Consider the following 23,423-nt stretch of genomic DNA (forward strand, 5'->3'; position numbering starts at 1 on the left):
GACTTAAAAGGTTGCAGAGACCAGACACTGGACATTTCCACTGATATGACATTCTAGAAAGGACAAAACTATGGGGACCAAATAAATCCATGGGTTTGCCAAGGAATGGAGGTGGTGGGAAGAAACTGACAACAAATGCATAACAATGGAATTTTGGAGGGTGATGGAAACGTACTGTATTTTGATGTGCTAGTAATGATTGCCAACATCTGTCAATTCCTAGAACTGTACACCCACAAAAGGTGATTTTTATTGTATGTAAACTATCTCAATAAACCTGACATAAAAGTCAATGACCTTACCTGGTAAATCCTGATGATGTAAGCTAAAAATGACAATGTTTTAATCTGAGCAGCAATGAAGTCAGCATACAACTCCTTGTTGTAAAGCTTATGTTGCCTGAATAAGAGAATAAAAATATTACCTCTCAATTTTGGGTGATGTTAGTATTAATTAAAAGCCTGTAACTATCACTAAACCCAAAAGATTGATTTCCACACAGACCCAAGCAACACAGACAGCAGCAATAGCAAAGGTGTCTACACTTTTCATGCAATTCCAAATAACATACTAGTTTTAAGGGAACACACCCAACAGTTCTCCAACCCCTTCTATAGCAGTTACAATGTGAATCCCACAAAGCCAGTGCCAGGCCAATCTACTCAATCCGCAGAAAGAATTCGTGTAACATCTGCTCAGTGCAAGACCCCGACTAGGGCCGTGGCCATGGCCAAAGAGTATTCCTCCTTAGATCCTGCCCTCAAACGACACAGCCAGATAGGCTCCAAGTCAGGAGAGTGCATGGAGACAGTCTCAGGAGGAACATCCTTAGGTTTGAGAAAAGGCTTCACCGAGAGGCTTCAAAGGATGAACACAGCCTATCTGGAGATGAAGGCTGATGGGGAACTGAGGGTGTAAAGAACATTCTAGCGCTCAAGCTGAATAATGAGCAAGAATAAAGGCTTGAAGATGAGCAAGATTTGGATATGCCACAGCTGTTATTGAGCACAGTTCACACCTGACGACGTTTCTAATTTACAACACACCAAAATACGGGCTATTATCTCATCTTTCCAAATTAAGAACGAAAATAGCTACAACTGTCATCCCTGAAACACAGGTGCAGAAAGTCAAGAGTGCATATAATTTTACCAAAATTTTATCACTCATAATTTTCATGTCTTAAGAATGACAACAGCAAGTGTATTTTTACTTGGAATCCAAGCGCTGTGGCAGCTGGCTACAGTGACGCCTCACCTGGCTTGTGCAGACACCTGAATGGCAATGGTGTTCATGATCAAGGGCACAAACTCAGCAACAACATTGTGGATGTTCAGTTTGTAGAGCTAAAAGCAAACATACCAGATTTTCATACATCTACGCTCTACTATGGCAACAAAATTTGGCATACCAAAGAATCATCACGTCATTTAGCATGTGTGTATTATGCACATCTTTTTGCCCCAGATGTCAATTTTCTCATAAGAAGCCCAAAACTCAAGAGACTAATGAGCAATACACATACCTGATACATTAAAACAACAATGATGGGCAATTCTGCCAACACTTTCAGAGAAAGTGATCCCCTCGGAATGATGGAATGCTAGAAGACAGAAACGGGTAGGAGCTGGGTTACCATTGTGGCATTTAAAATAGCCCCCACCAGTGCCCACTGGGCATCACCCACTGAAAGAGAGAGAACAGAAAAGGGTGACACCCCTTTGTAAATATTTGTGATGAAAGATCCAAACTATGTTGAAAACAAATAATGCAGAACTATCATTTAACATAATTTAATATGATAGTTTTTTTTTTTTTTTTTTTGAGATGGAGTCTCACTCTTGCCAGGCTGGAGTGCAATGGTACAATCTCGGCTCACTACAGCCTCCACCTCCTGGGTTCAACCAATTCTCCTGCCTCAGCCTCCCGAGTAGCTGGGATTACAGGCACGAACCACCACGCCCAGCTAATTTTTGTGTTTTTTAGTAGAGACGCGGTTTTGCCTTGTTGGCCAGGCTGGTCTCAAACTCCTGACTTCAGGTCATCTGCCCACCTCAGTCTCCTGAAGTGCTGGGATTACAGGCATGTGCCACCGTGCCCAGCCTAAAGGTTTTCATAATTTTCTACATAATCATTTGTAAAAACTTCAGGAAAATATGTTGAAACTTGGAGATTCAAATCACCTGAGAAATTTTTAAAACGAATACCTATGATTTTACTTATTTAAAAGAACACCACAACGTATAATTTACCCAGCAGTTTTATTCAAAGATATTTATAAAGAGAAAATGCTTACAAATAGAAAAGTTCAACAGCCCTAATACATAAGGACTCATGAAACAAGGAAAATGTTAGGCTCAAAATACAAATGGGCAATGGACATGAACAGACAAGGAAAAAAGAAAATACAAAGGAATGATACTCAGAAAACAAATTTCTAATTAAGAACAACGAAAGGAGGAAAGCTTTATTCAAAGTTTCTTGTTCATCCTAGCACAAACTGAAACACTCTGCACAACCATTTCAGCAAAACAAACATGGATAATATTAATTCAATCACAAAAATTGTCATAGTAAATGCTCAAAACATGTTACCTATGTGGCAGACACCACAAATATACGATACATTACCTGCGGACCATGCCAGCATTACCTTCACAAAGTCCGTGAGACAGGTTTTTCAGATAACGAGAGGAAAAATAAGGTCAGAACGCAGGTTCGTTAACTTTCCTGGAGTCAGAAAACCCCAGTGGGTGGGGCCGGGACATTGTACTGGAGTTCTCTGTCCCAGAGCCCACACTCTCAGTCACTGAGAGTACTTTTATCTATAGTTTAAGGGACTTTATTTATGTCAAAAGACTTAAAGCTAAGGGACAGAACAGACACCCCACACCTGGTCTGCTGCTGTTCCCAGCAGGGTGATCCTGGGTTTCAATAACAACCTTATCTTTCTAGCCTGGCATCAATGACACGGGACAGGTCATTTTCACCCCTCCCAGGCTGCAGAGAAGGACCAGTGATGCTCTGCCAGGCACACACGTTTATTTGTCTTAAATGTCTCCATGTATTTAACAGAAAAAAAAAAAAAAAAACTTAAATGGTTTAACAGGCCAGTATCTTAAACTACAGCAGCCACCGGTAGAAACAACTCAGTTAGCGAGACACTTACTGTTCGAGTCTCACTGTCCTCACGCTCCGGGTTGACTTTCACAGCAATTGTTGTTATCATACCAACCATTTCTGGGGGAGGCACTGTGTTCTCGGGGATCACTTGAGGGTTCTCAAAGTAGCGGTTCTACATAAAAATAAAAAAGTATTTTTTCCTAAAGTCAAACCCAATATTCATTCCAAAAAAAAAAAAGGCAAAAAACACCTGACTCTTTGGTGGGAAAAAACAGAATGTTCTACATTTTTATGCTGCACCAACTCCACAGGATTTGGGCTCAGTCATTCATTTTCCAATCCCCCTTAAAGCCTAAACCAACACACCACTAGATGTTTACTCTTCCCACAGGACCATAAAGATAACACAACAGGGACCAGGTTCTCCATCTTCAACAATGGAAGACCAAAGCTTGCCTAAAAGTATTTTCTACTTCTTTTTCCCTGGCTAATAAATGATTGAATACAAACCATATCACATTCCTACCACAGTGAGGTAGGAAAGAAGGCACTCCATCCCTCTTGGGAAGAAACTATGAGCTGGCAGTCCCCACTGATTAACTTTTCACTCTCTAAATAGAGATCAAAGAGTGAACAAACAAAACACAGGACATTTTTTTTTTTTTTCTCGAGACAGAGTCTCACTCTGTCGCCCAGGCTGGAGTGCAGTGGTACAATCTTGGCTCACTGCAACTTCCGCCTCCCAGGTTCAAGCAATTCTCCCGCCTCAGCCTCCCAAGTAGTTGGGATCACTGGCACGCACCACCATGCCTGGCTAATTTTTGTATTTTTAGTAGAGACTGGGTTTTTCACCATGTTGGCCAGGCTGGTCTCGAACTCCCAGCATCAGGTTATCCACTCACACCCCGTCTCTACTAAAACTACAAAACTAGCTGGGTGGAGTGCTGCATGCCTGTAATTCCAGCTACTTGGGAGGCTGAGGCAGGAGAACTGCTTGAACTCAGAAGGTGGAGGCTGCAGTGAGCAGAGATCGCGCCACTCTACTCCAGCCTGGGCAGAGACCCAGTCTCCCCGCATCCCCTGCCAAAAAAAAAAAAAAAAAAGAATTATGATTCCCAGAAGAGTCTGGAAGAAGCTGTTCTTCTGGCAAGAGTGTTTACTTCTAATAAGCGGGAAGGAGATGAGGAGATTTTCCTTTTCTACCCCACAAACCTGTATGTTGTGGCACTGCTTGTAAGAGTTAATGAGATCGAAAAAAATGTTAGTAAAATTTAAAAAAAAACACTAAAAATATACACCACCTCCCCAAAAAGTCTTCAAGCCTATAAATTCAACCGTCGTTAAAATGCACAAAGTGAAAAACAAAAGCAAAATCTCCATGTCAATTGTTGCTTACAAGTAAATGAATTATGAAAAGTTTTTTTCCAAAATTTCTACAATAAAAATATATTGCCTTTATGTACAAAAAAAGTACTTACGTGAAAGAGAGAAACTAAAAAAGCTATTTTTTTGAATGGCTGACTTATCAACCTAGCTTTTAACCATCACTAAACATTCCCCATTCTAAAATAGTATCCCCTTCCCAAACACTATTTCTCCAACCCAAATGTTCTAAAGACTTTTTGGAATAAGGAAGTATAAACAAATGTAACTAATTAAAACCAAAGTGAAAACATACCACTACTTTTGGAAGCTCCTTGTAAATCTGTTTTACGAAATCCAGAAAATGATGAATCTAAAAAAAGCAGACACTTTCATTACAGGAAGATATTCATAAACAGAAAATACCTATAATAAATAAGAAAAGTTGTAAATGTCTTGCTACATAAGAACTCCTAAGAGAGGTAAGGAAAATGGTGGGCTGAAGATACAAATAGGCAATGGATGTGAACAAACAAACAAAAAATAAGTAAACATAAAGTACTGATAAACAGAAAACAAGTTTCTGATTCAGGAAGAGCACAGAGTTGAAAATTAAAATAAATGCCAGTTTTTGCCTTTCAAAAAATCGTAATACACAATGCTTGACAGGATGGAATGAGAGACAGATTCTCATACTGTGGGACCATAAACTACTGAAACCTTTCTAGAAATCAGTTTAACACAGGAACATTAAAACTTCAATGCTTCTGCCTTGGTAATACTCCTACAAAGCTAGTCTATGAAATAATTTGAACCATAAACAAAGGTATTCCACAATAACCATTAAAATAAGAAGTGTGAAATACCTTCAATATCCAGAAATAAGGACACCCATAAGAAAGAATACTCTGTACCCATTAAAAAATAATTGTGGCTAGGCACATGGCTCATGCCTACAATCCTGACACTTTGGGAGGCTGAGACTAGAGGATCACTTGAGGCCAGGAGTTTTAGACCAGCCTGGGCAACATAGACCCTGTCTCTACAAAAAAATTTTTTTTAATTGTATACAGAATTTTTTATGACTGTGAAAATGCTTACACTTAACATGAAGTGATCAAGCTATACGATGTTATATACAGTATTACCACAACTATGCAGAAAATATACAAACACATTAAGGTGAGAAAAAGGAAAGAAAAGGCCGGGCACGGCAGTTCACGCCTGTAATCCCAGCACTTTGGGAGGCTGAGGTGGGTGGATCACATGAGGTCAGGAGTTACAGACCAGCCGGGCAACATGGTGAAACCCCATCTCTACTAAAAATACACACAAAAAAATTAGCTGGGTGTGGTGGCATGAGCCTGTAGTCCCAGCTACTCGGGGAGGCTGAGACAGGAGAATCGCTTGAATCCGGGAGGCGGAGGTTGCAGTGAGCCGAGATTGCGCCACTGCACTCCAGCCTGAGCAACAGAGGAAGACTCATCTCAAAAAAAAAAAAAAAAAAAAAAAGAAAAGAAAATCACCAAGATATAAAATCCTGTTTTTGAGATGGCAGGAATCCTATTTCATCTTAATGCTTTTAATTTCTATTTTAAGTAATTTAATTCAATAAATAATTTTTAATTTTAATAAGTAATTTAATTTCTATATTAAATCATCTGTAACAGGCACTTAGGTTATTGTCAGAGAAGATATAATTATGGTAAATGTATACTTGCTGCTTACTGTATAGGTAAATGCCAATCACTCTGCTAAGAACTTTAAATTTTATGCCTAATTCCTCAAACGACCTTTTAAGGAAGTCATTTTACAGAAAAATCTCCAAAAGGTTACAAACTTAACCAGTGTCACACAGCTACTGAATTGCAGAGGTGAGATTCAAACCCGGCTCTGGCTTCAGAGCCCATATCTTAATCCCTGTACAACATAAAATGACTTGTACATCATACGCATAAATACCAGAACAGCCCAAATAACCTGTCAGTTCGGTCATTTAATACATTTCAACTACGGAACCAATTTAGCAAAGTATTGATAAATATATTTTTTAAGTCAATGTTAAATTCATAAAGAACTGCCCCAAACTTAGGCTATATTTCTACAATTGAAAACAGCATGTGTTCAGTCAACTTTGAGAGCACAAAAAATTTCACATAAGGAACATGCTGACACACTTTATAAATGCTATCAGGATTTTAAACAACTCACTTCTTGTGTGATCGGTGGCCTGAACTGTTTGTGTAGCTCGATAATTATTCTTAGACAAATAAGAACATTTTCTTCATTTTCCGTCTAAAAAAAAAAAGCATTTAAAGAAAGTTATACTTCTGAAGACTCGCTTTAAAGGCTAATTTTCTAAGCAGTTTCTGCACACACACTATCCATCAACCAGCTTCTACTGGATTTGCTGAAAATTTACCAGCTCACAGAACACAGTTGTTCCAGACAGAAAGCTTTGTGCGCCACAAGAAGGGAATCCCACCAGCCAGCTCTGCATGAGTAACCTGGACAGGGGCTTCACCGGCCTTCATGGCAAGTGGCACCAGGAGCTAAGGACTTCCTGGCCCAAATGACACTTTCCGTGTTGGACAATATTGTGAAAAGACCAGTAAAGAATTAATGGGCAAGCACCATGGACTGGACCCTGTGCTAAGCACCTTACAAATGCTCTGTGAGGACGGGGTTCCATCTACATCTGACCTGTGAGGGAGCGAAATCTCAGGGGTTAAGCAATGTGGCTGGCATGACACAGCAACAAATTGTCCCAGCCAAGACTGAATCCAAGCTCAACTTTCCAAGGGGACCAGAAACACGACTGAAATCTAACTGCATCAAGACTAAGAGGGCGAGGTGGCTCACGCCTGTAATCTGAGCACTTTGGGAGGCCAAAGCAGGTGGATCACGAGGTCAGGAGTTCAAGACAAGCCTGACCAACATGGCGAAACCCCGTCTCTACTGAAAATACAAAAATCAGCTGGGCGTGGTGGCACGGGCCTGTAATCCCAGCTACTCGGGAGGTTGAGGCAGGAGAATCACTTGAACCCGGGAGGCGGAGGATACAGTGAGCGAAGATCACACCACTGACTCCAGACTGAGCGACACAGCGAGACTTCATCTCAAAAAAAAAGACTAAGAGAAGCAAGAAAACAATTTTTTGTTTGCCAGATGGATTCGCCCTAAGGATGTCAGATACTCTTTATGAGCATCTACTAGGTGTAATGCGCCGCACTGGAGATACACACGGAAAGAACAATGCAAGTGAGCCACTCACTGGGCGTCTGTGGGCCCACACCCGGCTCACCGTCCACAACCGTTTCAAAGATACCACTATGTCTAGCTAATTCCTCAGTTAACTCGATGATTTTCAATTAAGTAAACTTTCTGAGTGGAGGAAATGGGGGAAAAGGGACATTAAGAAAACGTTTTACTCCTGTGACTTGGAATTTGGGCAAAAGATAAAACAGTTGTATAATGGTGAAATTTACCATAAGAAAAATCAGTGAAAGTTTTACATATGGCTATACGACAAGAATGAATTCTCAAAAGTTACCTCTAAAAAGCGAAACATCACAGACAAAACATTTTTTGTGTGAGGACGAAGATGTTCATTGGTTGGTATCCTATGAATTATTTCAAGTACTAGCTTCCGCAGTTGCTGGCAAGAAAAAATAAATAAATGTAAGGATAAAAATACTTCCAAGGGTTCCAAACTAATTATCTTACACTCTGCAAGTGTCACACAGCTGTTTACACCCAGCACTAGCAACAAACCACCATCCTACAAGAGGGACCCAATTTTTGAAACAGTCCTAGAAACTACTTAAATGTAACCCAAAGTAAGTACTGCAGATGATCATTTTCAGTATTTCTACAACTCTGTACCGACTCTTAATCGACTAAGCCGATTTCTCCTCTTCCATGGCTTATCAGTAAGTCCAACAGGCGGACACTGGTGTACGAACATGGAGTCCATTGAAGATAAAAGAGCAAAACACAAACTGAACGTAGTTTGGGATCTCCCCTTACCATCTAGCGTTAGCTTCCATAATGCTATCACCAACCACCTTGGGCCCAAGGACTAGTTACATTATGAGCTGTGCTAAGCTTCTGTGATTCTGTCTGTGGAGCTGACAACTAAAAGCTCAAATACATAAGCTCTTGCACTGGTATGATATAAAAACGCTTTATTTACTAAGAAGCTGGTGTTATGGGAATGTTTTTTAAAAGTTATTTTTAAGAACTACATGCTGAAATATTTATAGAAAAAGTGGTAGGCCGGGTGCAGTGGCTCACGCCTGTAATCTCAAGACTTTGGGAGGCCGAGGTGGGCGGATCACCTGAGGTCAGGAGTTCGAGACCATCCTGGCCAACATAGTCTCTACTAAAATACAAAAATAAGCCAGGCATGGTGGTGTGTGCCTGTAATCCCAGCTGCTTGGGAGGCTGAGGCAGGAGAATTGTTTGAACCTGGGAGGCAGAGGTTGCAGTGAGCTGAGTTCGTGCCACTGCACTCCAGCCTGGGTGACAGAGCGAGACTTTGTCTCAAAAAAAAAAAAAAAAAAAAAAAAAAAAAAAATATATATATATATATATATATATATATGTATATACATCTATACACACACACATATATATACATATATATATACACACACGTGCGTGTGTGTGTGTGTATATATATAATGGGACTATTTCTAAATGATCAAGGCAGGGAGGTACAAACAGTGTGTTGGGGGTATGTCGATAAAACAAAATTGACCATGAGCTATAAGAACTGACATTAGGCTAGGCGCAGTGGCTCACACCTGTAATACCAGAGTTTTGGGAGGCTGAGGAAGGAGGACCTATCGAGCTCAGGAGTTCAAGACCAGCCTGGGCAACAGAGCAAGACACCCATTCTCTACAGAAAAATTTTTTAAAATTAGCCAGGCATTGTGGCGCACACCAGTAGTCCCAGCTACTGGGCAGACTGAGGTGGGAGGATCACCTGAGCCCAGGAAGTTAAGGCTGCAGTGAGCTGTGATGGCACCACTGCACTCCAGCCTGGGTGTCAGAGTGAGACTCTGTCTTTAAAAAAAAAAGAAATGACATTAATAAGATAATAAGATTAGAGTTGGGCAACAGGTATGGGAGGGGTCATTTCTTCTTCTGTATACATTTGCACTGGTCTGTAACAAACAGTGTACACACATACGGCATCAGTTGGCAAATGTGAATAATATAAATTGTAAGAGACGTCCCAGACAAAAATCAAACCAAGACATGTAACTGAGGAGGCAGCGGTCTTGAACAAAGTTAGCCATATGTGATAAAACCTCTTTCATTTTTAAGTGGAACCATAAATTTTCTGAGTTAATTCGTAACTGGTCACAATCCCAGAGCACCCTTGTCTTCTCAGTGGTATTTTTTTTTACATTACCTGTGCTGGTTTCTCTTGAAGAAACTGAACTTCTCCATCTTGAAGAAATGTAAGGAATCGAGGGATGATATGTTCTAGGAATGTAGAATACTGAGGAGATGACGTGACATTCTAATTGTGCAAAAATAAAAGAAGACCCCATTCAGTTATGTGTACATATCTTCATTTCAAATTCACTCAATATACTAACTGCAAAGGAATATAAAACATTTTAGCCAAAAGCAAATTGGTGCTATTGTATTATTTAGTAATAACATAATTTTAAATTAGGATGGTTGTATTTCTGAAACCCAATTCAGGAGAACTAAATGCTAACTTTTACTATTAAAATTAGAAATATCAATGCTTTGGGAAATGCTGAACCCGGAACCCATTCTAGCTTGGCTCTGCCACAATCTAAGTATGAAACCTCTGCAAAGTTATTTAGCTTCTACATCTCAGTTTCTTGATCTGGAAAATGAAGAGACTGAGCAAACTAACATATTAGTTAGATGTATATTCACTATGTACTAATTAGACGTATACTAATTACATTATAATCTAATCTAATCCATTATTGATGCTAGTACTGATTTTAAAAGGAGAATAGGAAGGGCTGGGCACTGTAGCTCATGCTTGTAATCCCACCACTTTGGGAGGCCGAGGCAGGAGGATCGCTTGAGCCCAGAAGTTCAAGACCAGCCTGGGCAACACAGCAAGACTCTATCTCTACAAAAAAAATTTTTTTTAAAGCTGGGCATTGTGGCACGTGCCTGTGCTGTGGTCTTAGCTACTCAGAGGGCTGAAGTAAAAGGATCACCTCAGACTGGGAGTTCAAGGCAGCAGTGAGCTATGATGGTGCCACTGCACTCCAGCCTGGGCAACAGTATGAGATCCCATCTCTATTTAAAAAAAATAAAAAATAAAAAAAGGAGAATGGGAAATAAAATATAACGTGAAGATACTAGGGCAGTTTCTGGATCTCACTTAGGAAGTAGAAACTTTGGACAGTTACCTAAACTCTCTGAGGATATTATTTCCCGCCTTCCTTACAGGACTATTGTGAAGATTGCATGAGTTAATATATGCAAAGTTTATGAAGTTTCTAACACTGCCTACGGGAAATGCTCGTAAGTGTTGTGCTGTTATTTACAGAGCACTTATGTGTCAGATACTGTGTTGTGTGCCTTTTAGTCTTTCTCATTTAGTCTGAGATGGGTATTATCTCTAAGATAGGTATTATCTCCATTTCACAGATAAGGAAAGAGAATCTAAGAGGTTAAGTTTTGAAAATGGGCACACTGGCTGATCTGTAGTCCCAGCTACTCAGGAGGCTGAAGTGGGAGGATCACTGGAGCCCAGGAATTCCAGGCCAGCCTGGGCAATATAGCAAGACCTCATATCAAAAAAAGAAAGGTAAAGTTTTGGAAGTGGGTTCAAATCAAGTATATATCTAACACCCAAATTCTTTTTCTTGTTTAATGCTTCACTTATTCATTCAACAAATATTTACTGAACTCCTATCATGTACTCAAAAGGGATAAAATAATGAACAGAACACATAATATTCATGCCATCAGAGACGGGGGAGGCAGCAGCAGAAGTAAGGCAGGTATCAAACAAAAAGACTAAGGATACAGAACCATGAGGGGGGTTGTGCCAACAACTAAGGGAACATATAACTGTGAGACATCATTTACTATATGTAACCAAGGGTGGAGGACACCTTCCTGAAGACGTGACACTTAACGCTAAAACCTGAAAGGCAAGTAGGAGTTACCCATGAAAAGGCAGAAAAGAAGATTCTAAGAAAAGCATATGCAAAGGCACAAAATCAAGAGAAAGCACGAGTGTAAAAGGCATAAACAGAGTTCAGCATCTTGGAGAAGGAAACAGAAAAGAAAGGAGTTCAACTTCTAAGGTTTTTTTGAGACAGTCTCACTCCGTCGCCCAGGCTGGAGTACAGTGGTGTGAGCTTGGCTCGCTGCAATCTCTGACTCCAGGATCCAAGCAATTCTCCTGCCTCAGTCTCTCGAGTAGCTGGGACTGTAGGCATGCGCCACCACACCTGGCTAACGGTTTTTTGTTTTTTTTTTTAAGTGGAGATAGGTTTTTCACCATGTTGGTCAGGCTGGTCTTGAACTCCTGATCTCAGGTGATCCATCTGCCTTGTCCTCCCAAACTGCTGGAATTACAGGCATGAGCTACCACACCTGGACTGGAGTTCAACTTTATTTATTTATTTATTTTTTTGAGACAGTCTCGCTCTGTCGCCCAGGCTCGAGTGCAGTGGCATGATCTCGGTTCACTGCAAGCTCCGCCTCCCGGGTTCACGCCATTCTCCTGCCTTAGCCTCCCGAGTAGCTGGGACCACAGGTACCTGCCACCACACCCCGCTAATTTTTTGTATTTTTGGTAGAGATGGGGTTTCACCATGTTGGTCAGGCTGGTCTCGAACTCCTGATCTCAGGTGATCCATCTGCCTTGTCCTCCCAAACTGCTGGAATTACAGGCATGAGCTACCACACCTGGACTGGAGTTCAACTTTATTTATTTATTTATTTTTTTGAGACAGTCTCGCTCTGTCGCCCAGGCTCGAGTGCAGTGGCATGATCTCGGTTCACTGCAAGCTCCGCCTCCCGGGTTCACGCCATTCTCCTGCCTTAGCCTCCCGAGTAGCTGGGACCACAGGCACCTGCCACCACACCCCGCTAATTATTTGTATTTTTGGTAGAGATGGGGTTTCACCGGGTTAGCCAGGATGGTCTCGATCTCCTGACCTCAGGTGATCTGCCCACCTCGGTCTCCCAAAGTGCTGGGATTACAGGCGTGAGCCACCGCGCCCAGCCTAGAGTTCAACTTTTACTATCAGGAGTCTGACAAGCTGGTGAGAACAGACACCTGGGCGGTTAAATGTGGGGCTCAAGAGAAAGATCTGGAGTTGTCTATCATATTACGCAATTTCAGAAGAGGGGTCTGTAAAGGAAGGACAGTGAAACAATCAAAAATCAGAAAGCAGTATGGAGCAAGGAAAGAAAACCACTGTGGGTTTTGTTTTTGTTTTTGTTTTGAGACGGAGTCTCGCTCTGCCGCCCAGGCTGGAGTGCAGTGGCCGGATCTCAGCTCACTGCAAGCTCCGCCTCCCGGGTTTACGCCATTCTCCTGCCTCACTGTGGGTTTTTTTGTTTTGTTTTGTTTTGTTTTGTTTTTTGAGACGGAGTCTCGCTATGTCGCCCAGGGTGGAGTGCAGTGGCCGGATCTCAGCTCACTGCAAGCTCCGCCTCCCGGGTTTTTACGCCATTCTCCTGCCTCAGCCTCCCGAGTAGCCGGGACTACAGGCGCCCACCACCTCGCCCGGCTAGTTTTTTGTATTTTTTTAGTAGAGACGGGGTTTCACCGTGTTAGCCAGGATGGTCTCGAACTCCTGACCTCGTGATCCGCCCGTCTCGGCCTCCCAAAGTGCTGGGATTACAGGCTTGAGCCACCGCGCCCGGCCGTTTTGTTTTGTTTTGTTTTGTTTTGAGACGGAGTTTCACTCTTTTTGCCAGGCTGGAGTGCAATGGCACCATCTCGGCTCACTGCAACCTCCGCCTCCCAGGTTCAAGTGATTCTCCTGCCTCAGCTTCTGGAGTAGCTGGGATTACAGAGCTCACCACCACGCCTGGCTAACACACCTAAGCACCTGTTTCCTGGGCCAACTTGGTGCAGATTTCTGGGGCCTCCACTCACACAGAACACTGTATGGGAGGTGGCCCCAGGAGCTGTGCAGAAACCAAATAGCTTCTCTCCAAGCAGACAGTGAATGTGTCGGGCAGAAGAACTGTGTTTGGCACCTTTCGTCCCTAAAGGTTAAGACTTTTGATGAAACACCCACAATCAAGTATTCAAGAAAAAGAGGGAGAAGATTCATGCTGGAACACTGAACTAACTGCCAGGTTATCAAGAAGTCAAACATATTTGCATGTAAGTCCATATTAACTAATGATTACACAGCTTTCAAATATCTGCATTTCAAATTTCTCCAATAAGGCTGGGCACAGTGACTCATGCCTGTAATCCTAGCACTTTATTTAGGAGGACGAGGTGGGACTATCGCTTGGGCCCAGGAGTTCAAGACCAGCTGGGGCAATATAGCAAGACCATGTCTAAAAGAGAAAAGAATTTCTCCAGTTAAAACAATTCATTCAAGCTGGGCATGGTGGTGCCCGCCTGTAGTCCCTGCTACTCGGAAGCTGAAGCAGGAAGATCATCTGAGCCCAGGAGTTCAATGTTGTGGTATGCTAGGATGGCACCTGTGAATAGGTACTATACTCCATAGCAAGACCCTGTCTCTAAAAAAACATTTTTATAATTAAAAAAAGATTTATTCAACAAGCTGCCTGGTTATTCTGCAAGTATCTCAACTCAGCCACCAGCTTTTTGATCCAGATAAATTGTTCATGTGATTCCTAACCTGAAGGTTTGTCTTGAAAGATGGCCCATTTAATAATGAAGCTGTAAGACTCCTGCAATCACTGGGAGTTTTTTAAATTTCACTCACCTCATTTAAACATTTTTCTGGGGTGGTAGTAATTTAGAGAACTGCTTCTTTTTTTTCTTTTTTTTTTGAGACAGAGTCTCACTCTGTCGCCCAAGCCGGAGCGCAGTGGCACCATCTCGGCTCACTGTAAGCTCCGCCTCCCGGGTTCACACCATTCTCCTGCCTCAGCCTCCCGAGAAGCTGGAACTACAGGCGCCTGCCACTGCGCCCGGCTGATTTTTTGTATTTTGAGTAGAGATGGGGTTTCACCATATTAGCCAGGATGGTCTCGATCTCCCCACCTCGTGATCCACCCGCCTCGGCCTCCCAAAATGCTGGGATTACAGCCGTGAGCCACTGTGCCCCGCCAAGAACTGCTTCTTGATGGTCATTCTAGTATTTAATTCTCTGAAGAATTCAGTCATCTGAATTTCATTTAAGGTAAATGTTGATACACAGACTGCAAAAGTCATTACTTGGAAAAGCCCTAATTGTACTGCCTCGCAGATACAGAGAGAGATATATATATGTAGATTATATATCTATATATATAATATTATATATATGTAATATTTTGAAACAGTGTCTCGCTCTGTTGCCCAGGCTGAAGTGCAGTGGCATGATCTCCGCTCACTGCAACCTCTGCCTCCCAGGTTCAAGTGATTCTCTGCCTCAGCCTTCCGAGTAGCTGGGACTCCAGGCCAGGCATGTGCCACCATGCTCGGCTAGATTTTTGTATTTGGAGTAGAGACAGGGTTTCATCATGTGGGCCAGGTTGGTCTCGAACTCCTGGCCTCAAGTGATCCACCTGCCTCAGCCTCCCAAAGTGCTGGGATTACAGGCGTCAGCCACCACACCCAGACTTGCCCCACTAACTTCTAGTTGTTAATCAATGCATCTGAGACCAAAAGCCAGGAAGGAGGTAACCTGATAACTGCAAATCCTAAAAAGGAGAATAAAGTCTCAGAACCTCAAGAGGGTCAGATATTTACAGATATTTAATCCAGACAGCCCTATGTCCATGCTCGGAGCCCTGACTCAAGGGCTTGTTCCTGCGGGTTCACAGACTGCCCATTTCAGCCTCTCCGATAAACCTGCCAGGACTATGGTTCTCTCAGATCAGTTCTTCCAGCAAAATGCGGAATGCAGGCATATCCTCTTCTGCCTCTCACCTTTTTTTTAATATATATATGTATTTTTTAAACAGCTTGTTTTAGCAGCTTGGGCAGAAGAGAAAGCTCTTTAGCTAGATCTCTAAATATCTCAAGGTTTTTTTCTAGCTCAGCTCAAGGCAACAAGTCCTTGAAAATGTCTATTAAAAAAAAGATACTATCCATTAGTACAGATAGTAGGGTATTTGATTCAACCCCACCAGCATGTATTCAACGTTTGTTAATACAAAAAACCTTATGGAAGCTAGGGAACATTTTCTCTATTGTTCTTAGATTATTATCCTCACATTTTAAAACAGAAACGTTGGCTGGGCGCAGTGGGTTACACCTATAATACCAGCACATTGGGAAGCCGAAGCAGGAGGTTCGCTTGAGCCCCGAGTTCGACCAGACTGGGCAACATAGCGAGAGAGAAAGAAAAATTAGCCAAGCATAGTGTCTGACACCTGTAGTCCCACCTACTCAGGAGGACCACCTGAGCCCAGGAGTTCAAGGCTGCAGTGAGCTGTGACTGCACCACTGTACGGCAAGACCCTGTCTCTTAAAAATTTTTTTAATCAAATAAACAATAAAAATCGGAAACATGATCCTTTTGTAGTTTGTAAGCATGATGATTGGGGTTTCATGCTTATGTGTGAGACGTGTCTCCCTTAAATCTTGTTATGATGTCAGCACATTACCCATCTGATGTGAAAAAAATAAGTAACAAAAGTGACTTTCTCATCTGTCTATGAGACTAACTGGTACCCAGGTGAACCAAAGAGTTGGGCAAAATACGAGATAACTCTTTTCAGGTGTTGGATTAGGGGCAATACCAGAGCATGACTCCCAGGAGAAGGGAAATTCACATGCTGAGCCCTATGACCACCATGGTTCTCTGCCTAGGTACGATTTTCCAACTGGGGTTCAGCAAGCTGGGTCCACGCAGGGGTCACGGCCTGCTGAGCTGAGGAGTAAAATCCTTAGTGTTCAGGAGAGCTAAAGTGGCTGGAATCTGGAGGGCATAGCACCAGAGAAAAGCAAACCAGAGAGCAGGCCTCCAGTGAAGCCAGCTGAGGGCTAGACTGCACACACATAGGGTGACACTGCCTGAAGCTCACCACAGTGTACTTGCTTCAAGACTGAGAGATGCGGCCGGGCATGGTGGCTCATGTTTGTAATCTTAGCACTTTGGGAGGCCGAGGTGGGCGGATCGCCTGAGGTCAGGAGTTCGTGACCAGCCTAGGCAACATGGCGAAACCCCATCTCTACTAAAAATACAAAAATTAGTGGGTCGTGGTGGTGCACACCTGTGGTCCCAGCTACTCCAGAGGCTGAGGTGGGCCCAGGAAGTTGAGACTGCAGTGAGCTGTGACCACACCACTCTACTCCAGCCTGGGCGACAGAGGGAGACCCTATCTTAAAAAAAAAAACAAATTGCAAGATGAATGAAGATACCATACATCTAGTAATGCTAGAGAATGCTGGATTTCAAGCCTAGCCGGAGTGCAAAGACCTACTTAACATCTTAATAACATCCCAGACCTCACACATCCAGCTAGACTATGTCCTAGAACATGGCCTATTCTAGACCAACCCCAACAAAGCCTAAAATCAGCCTCTGATGAGATCCAAAGGCAGAATTTGAAGGTTGAATCCCACCAAGTTAGAGACCTGGGAAAGACCTTGGGCCATCCACAGATCCTCCCCAAAGCATAAAACCAATCCTATGCAAATTCAGTGGGATCAGCTGGTAACTGAACTGCCTACTACGACAAAACACTGACATTCTTCAGAGGGAGATAACAGGATATAGACTCCCTATGATGTCTCACATGTAATGTCCACTGTACAGTAAAAAAATTACTAGATGGTTGGGAACAGTGGCTCACATCTGTAATTCCAGCACTTTGGGAGGCTGAGGCAGGAGTTTGAGACCAGACTGGGCAACATGGTGAAACCTCGTCTCTACAAAATATACAAAAATTAGCCAGGTATGGTAGTGCATGCCTGTAGTCCCAGCTACTCAAGAGGCTGAGGTGGCAGGCTCACCCAAGCCCAGGAGGTTGAGGTTGCTCTGAGCCGAAATGGTACCACTGCACTCCAGACTGGGTGACGGTAAGACCTTGTCTCAAAATATATAAATATATAAATTACTAGACAAGGAAACAGGATAACGAGGCCCACAGCCAATAGAAATTGACCTTCATATAGCCCAAATGTTGGCTTTAATACACGAAGACTTTAAAACAGCCCTCATACAGTAAGTATGTTCAAAACATAAAAGAGTATGGTCTTAATAAATGAAGATGGGGAATCTGCAGATAAACGAAATCTATAAAGAACCAAATGGAAATTCTAGAACTGAAAGCACAATAGCTAAAATTTTTAAAAATACAAAACATAAACTGAAATTCTAAGAAAAACCCAGCAGGTTGGAGATAACAAAAAAATTCTCAGAAGATCAACAGAAATTATCCAATGTAAAGGACAAAAAGAAAAAAGACTGAAGAAAAATGAAAAGTGTCTGAGGGACACGCAGTACATATAAAATTGTAGGATATGTGGTCCACAAGAGAGAAAGTTCTTTCTTGATCAAGGTCACAGATGTTCTAATTAGCAGAACCAGAAATGACATCCAGATCTCATTGCATAGGAATACACCATCAAATTACCTGAACACAACAAATTTACAACATAAATCTGAGTGCATCTCGGCCAGGCACAGTGGCTCATGCCTGTAATCCCAGCACTTTGGGAGGCCAAGGCAGGTGGATCACCTGAGGTCAGGAGCTCAAGGCCAGCCTGGCCGACATGGTGAAACCCCGCCTCTACTAAAAATGCAAAAATCAGCTGGGCATGGTGGTGCACACCTGTAATCCCAACTACTTGGGAGGCTAAGGCAGGAGAATCACTTGAACCCGGGAGGCGGAGGTTGCGGTGAGCCAAGATCACGTCACTGCACTCCAGCCTGGATGACAGAGTCAGACTCCGCCTCAAAGAAGACAATAAACAAGCTAGGTGAGATGGCTGATGCCTGCAATGCCAGCACCTTGAGAGGTTGAGGCAGGTAGATCACTTGTGGTCAGGAGTTCAAGGCCAGCCTGACCAACATGGCGAAACCCTGTCTCTACTAAAAATACAAATATTACCCGGGCATGGTGGCAGGCACTATAATCTCAGCTACTCTTGAGGCTGAGTCAGGAGAATCGCTTGAACCTGGAAGGCAGAGGTTGCAGGGAGCCAAGATCACGCCACTGCACCCCAGCCTGGGCGACAAGAGCGAAACTCCATCTCAAACAAAAATCAAAAAAGAAAGAAACTAAACACAAGAATAATCTGAGTACATCCCAACAGGCATGGTAGCCTATAAGAGCTATCATATTTTAAAATGAAACAATGTTGTTAAAACAACCAAAACAAAACTGACAACCCTCAACATGGTGCGGGGTTCGCTATCATTAGCGTGCAGATGGAAAACACTGTGTACAAAGTTTCAAATGTCAGTTTTGAAATATAATAAATTACTTGAACAAAGACAATGATCTTTGAGTTGCTAGTAAAAAGACTGACAAAGCAGGAACAGGAAAGTGCATGACAGTATTTACCTCAAAATGAAAAATACAAAATATAATGCTCATACCTCAAAATTTTCACTAACTTCTTGCATCATTTTCAACTTCGTTTCATCAGCTGTAAATGGCAATACAAGCATCAGGTAATTGAAATTATGTTAAGGAAATTATGTTAATGCAAAACTTGGATTTAGTAATTTAAGAGAAGCAATCAGATCTTATCAGTTTGACTGTCATGGCCTAATAGAAGGCACATAGCTAGTTCCCTACAACCAGTCGCACACATTTGTACTCTCAGACATACACACGCATGCACTGACAAGCATATACATACACACAAACATACACACATGTGCCTCTTTGGGGCTCCAGCCAGTATTACTCATCACTTTGCTTCTCTACAAGGTAGAGAAAAGGAAAACGAGAATAAAAGTTAATGTTACAATTAATTTTAAAGTGCACAACATTGGAGCTGAGATGGATGTGTCATATTTATGCATTTCTTTCTTTCTTTTTGAGAGAGAATCTCGCTCTGTCACCCAGGCTGAAGGGCAGTGGCATGATCTCGGCTCACTGCAACCTCTGCCTCCTGGGTTCAAGTGATTCTCCTGCCTCAGCCTCCCGAGTAGCTGGGACTACAGGCGTGAGCCACCACGCCTGGCTAATTTTTGTACTTTCGTAGAGACAGGTTTCACCACGTTGGCCAGGCTAGTCTCAAACTCCTGACCTCAGGTGATCCACCTGCCTCGGCCTCCCAAAGTGTTGGGATTACAGACGTAAGCCACCACGTCCAGCCTTGTTTATGCATTTCTTAATGACAAAAAGGATCAACTCACGTGTATTCACATCTGTGAGAGCTGCCACGAACTGAAGGTACTTTTTCATCAAAGTGGTCTGGTCAACCACCGTGGCCCCCTGTGTTGCAACAAATGCCATTTTTCTTTTGGGCTGGTTTGATTCTCAAGAGAAAAGTATCAGGTCCATGAGTTTAACCAGCCTATGAAAAGAAGCATAGAGTTAGTCAACTTACGGAGGGCACAGGATCACAATCTCTGTGAAAATCTTACTTAAATGCCTATATAATTGATATGCTTTCATCTTAATCCAGAATCTAACACTATTCCTTCTGGTTTTTTGAATATGAAGTTTACCCATTTTGTCTATTAATTTTGAAACATGATTTTTCTACGCAGATATTTTCTTTCCTATGGTATTTCCTCTTTCCCTGAGTCAGTGGTTGGCAAACGTTTTCTGTAAAGAGCCATATAGTAGATATTTTAATCTTTGTGGCCACACAGTCTGTCACAACTACTCAGCTCTGCTATAACCAGAAAGCAGTCACAGACAGACAACATGTAAACAAATGAGTGAGGCTGTGTTCCAATAAAACTTTATTTATGGATGCTGAAATCTGAATTTCATATAACTCTCATTTACCATGAAATATCCTTCCTCTTTTCCCCAGCCATTTAAAAATATAAAACCATTCTTAGTTCATGGGCGGTATAAAACAAGGCAGCAGGCCAGGCGCGGTGGCTCACGCCTAGAATCCCAGCACTTTGGGAGGCCAAGGCAGGGAGATCACGAGATCAGGAGTTCCAGACTAGCCTGGGCAACATGATGAAATCCCATCTCGACTAAAAATACAAAAATTAGCCAGGCATGGTAGCGGGCACCTGTAATCCCAGCTACCCGGGAGGCTTGAGGCAGTAGAATCACTTGAACCCGGGAGGTGGAGATTGCAGTGAGCCAAGATTGTGCCACTGCACTCCAGCCTGGGCAATAGAGCAAGACTCAGTCTCGGGGGGAGGGAAAAAAAAAAAAACCAAGCAGCAGGCTGGATCGAGGCAACCTTGGTTGTACGTGTGACTGGTTCCCAAACTTCAGCCGGCATTAAAATCCCCAAGTGCCAAAGGTGGGCTCCCAAGCAGCCCCCCTTCAGACTGTGGTTATGTGAGGGGCACGGGAAACTATGAATTCTGTTTGTAGCTGGCAGACAGTAGGTACTCAACGGCTGCACCCAGCTGACACACAGATGGAGACTTGGTTTCTATTTTAACAGGTGTCACAAAGTATCCCGAGAAGCTGGTGAAATAAGTTGCTTTAACCCCTCCTCCTTGCATAATCCTGCTCTGCACTAAGTGGCAGTTTCACTGCTTCGTTTTCTTTCAACAGACACACCAGGACCTCCTCTGCAGGCCTACCGGATACACTGCTTTGCAGCGGACACCGGTGACACTAGAGAGCTCCTTCCGGGCACTCTCCTAAACACCAAAAACGCTTCTTCCATGCACAGAGCATGCCCACAGGTGTCCCAAAACACGCCCACCAGAAGCCCCAGCCTTCTGGCTCCAGGTAGGAAAAGCCACGAAGGAAACCAAGGCGGGGGAGTGTGTCATGCCCTGCTAGGGCACCTGGCAACTACCTGTTCCAGGTGACACCCCCGCCCCAAGACAGAAGACCCCACACCCCCTTCCCCATCTCCATCGGGCCAAGACATGGGGTTCTCGGGCCTCTCCCTGCCCATCCCCAACGCAGGGTGCCCAAGTCTCGGGGATCACGGCCTCTCCCTGCCCATCCCCAACCCAGGGTACCCAAGACTCGGGGGTCACGGCCTCTCCCTGCCCATCCCCATCCCAGGGGACCCAAGACTCGGGATCACGGCCTCTCCCTGCCTAAGAACCTCCCTAGTCCTGTCCAAACTTCCCCCTTCCCACGGAAGTCGACAACTCTTCCATTTCCCGGGGTCCCGCGGAGCCTGGGGGCCTTGGCCGGGGGAAAACGCCCCCATTCCGCGTGTCTGAGGGAAAGCAACTTCACCACCCCGAACGCCGAAAGCCCAGGCCTGGCTGGCGCGGCGCCCGCTCCCACTCCCGGGGACAAAACGGCCCTGCCACCCCCAGACCCCGCCGAGCCCTGCCTGAGGCGGCGCCGCCAGGCCAGAGGGGGCGCTGTGGTCGCAGCTACCTTCTCTCCCCTCGCCGGGCCTACCGAGCCCAGTGCCTGCGTAGAGGCCCGGAGGTGCCAGGTTGGCCGGGGGGCGCCTCCGGAGGGACAGGACCGCAACGTCCCACCCGATCTCTCAGCTCGCAAACGGCCCTCCGGTTCCCTCCTTTTGTCGCCGTCCCTGGCGCTCTGCGACCGCGTCCCAGGCCGAGCTACGGCGAGCGACGAGCGCCAATTCCCGCGCCCGCGAGCTCTGCGCCTCCCACAGCTTCCTCTCAGCTCGGCCGCAAACGCCGTCGGCCCAGCAGCCCCGGGTGGGCTCTGGCTGGGGCCTAGAGGATCCCGGGGCGCTCGGAGCCCCCAGCTCCATCCCTCCGCGGAGCCGCCGCGCCGCAGAGGCCTCCCCACGCCTGGGGGCTACGCGCACCTCCCGGGGCCGTTCGGACCCCCGCCCGCCAACTTACCCCTACCTCGGCGGCCGGGTTCCCGCAGGCCCGGCCCGCGACCCCTGCGACCCCCAGCCGAGTCCTCGTCGCAGCCGCTTGGCCGCGCGCAGTCCCGCCCCCGCTTAAAGCGGCCGCGCCCGCCGACCGAGCGCCAGGCCCCGGCGCGCCGCCCCCAAGTGGGTGCGGCCTGGGCGGGCGCGGGCACGGGGAGGGGCGTCCGCCGTCCGGGTGGGCCCCAGCCCTTTAAACCCCCGCCAGCCGTCACGGGGCCGGGCCGGCGCCCGGGTTCTAGGGGCTCCTTTTTCCCTAAGTCTCCTCCCAAGAGCCAGGCCGCGGGGAATGCTCGGGGATCCTGGGGGTGGGGGGCTTCCCCAGTTGGCAGCGATGGGGCCCAGGTATTGTCCACCACTGGACTGAAGGTGGCAGGCAGGGTAGGATTTGCCACCTCCACTCCTCGCTCCCGGCCCCCCGCTGCCCTCCTGGGGTTCTTCTCGGCCCGCAGAAGGGAGAGGAAGCCAAGAGGGTCTTTGGGAAAGTGAAGGCTGGAGATGGACCGAGACCCTCTTAGTGAAAGAAAGTCCAGGTGGGCTTCCTGGAAGTGGCCGCCCAGGTGCAGAAAGGCCCCATTGGTTCTGCAGCTGCTTTACCTCCGAGGCTGGATCCACCTGGCAGGCAGATCTACCTCCATCAAAACTGGATGGAGAGAGGCCTAAGCCAGGCCAGAGCAATGAAAGGACAGAGTGGGGATGGAGCCAGGAGAGGTGGCATGGGCCAGACCAAAAGGTGTCTCGAAGGTTAAGGTACGGTCAGGCACCATGGTTACCATGTTACAGGGACAGAGTGTGGAAGCATGACGTGAACTTGGCCACCTCCAGGCCCTGGTTCCACCTCCTACACCTT

At 44.9% G+C, this 23,423-nt stretch overlaps 1 protein-coding gene and 2 non-coding genes across 15 annotated transcripts in view; 1 reads left to right on the top strand and 2 right to left on the bottom strand.

Annotated features, from left to right (window-relative positions):
* Window positions 1-22,634, bottom strand: part of TRRAP (transformation/transcription domain associated protein) — a 137,890-nt gene extending 115,256 nt beyond the window's left edge. For 12 of the 13 annotated variants that reach the window (XM_050783930.1, XM_050783928.1, XM_050783920.1 and 9 more), the window contains exons 1-11: window positions 22,548-22,634; window positions 19,968-20,128; window positions 19,200-19,249; window positions 9,908-10,018; window positions 8,039-8,143; window positions 6,697-6,780; window positions 4,802-4,858; window positions 3,170-3,295; window positions 1,526-1,603; window positions 1,258-1,346; window positions 303-399 (exon numbers count right to left, since the gene is read on the bottom strand). In XM_050783930.1, coding sequence (XP_050639887.1) covers window positions 303-399; window positions 1,258-1,346; window positions 1,526-1,603; window positions 3,170-3,295; window positions 4,802-4,858; window positions 6,697-6,780; window positions 8,039-8,143; window positions 9,908-10,018; window positions 19,200-19,249; window positions 19,968-20,067 — 897 coding nt within the window. In that variant the 5' untranslated portion in view covers window positions 20,068-20,128; window positions 22,548-22,634. Of the gene's footprint in view, window positions 1-302; window positions 400-1,257; window positions 1,347-1,525; window positions 1,604-3,169; window positions 3,296-4,801; window positions 4,859-6,696; window positions 6,781-8,038; window positions 8,144-9,907; window positions 10,019-19,199; window positions 19,250-19,967; window positions 20,129-22,098; window positions 22,239-22,547 lie in introns of those variants that run through there. The other variant, XM_050783919.1, reaches the window with a different exon arrangement.
* Window positions 16,164-16,267, top strand: LOC126951857 (small nucleolar RNA U13). The gene has a single exon (XR_007724700.1). It is a non-coding gene; the product is annotated as a small nucleolar RNA U13 (small nucleolar RNA).
* On the bottom strand, window positions 19,336-19,531 carry LOC126951893 (small nucleolar RNA ZL1). Its single transcript, XR_007724727.1, has one exon. It is a non-coding gene; the product is annotated as a small nucleolar RNA ZL1 (small nucleolar RNA).
* Window positions 22,635-23,423: the final 789 nt, after the last annotated feature.

Source organism: Macaca thibetana, chromosome 3 (genome assembly GCF_024542745.1).
Source record: "Macaca thibetana thibetana isolate TM-01 chromosome 3, ASM2454274v1, whole genome shotgun sequence".
Lineage (NCBI taxonomy): Eukaryota > Metazoa > Chordata > Mammalia > Primates > Cercopithecidae > Macaca > Macaca thibetana.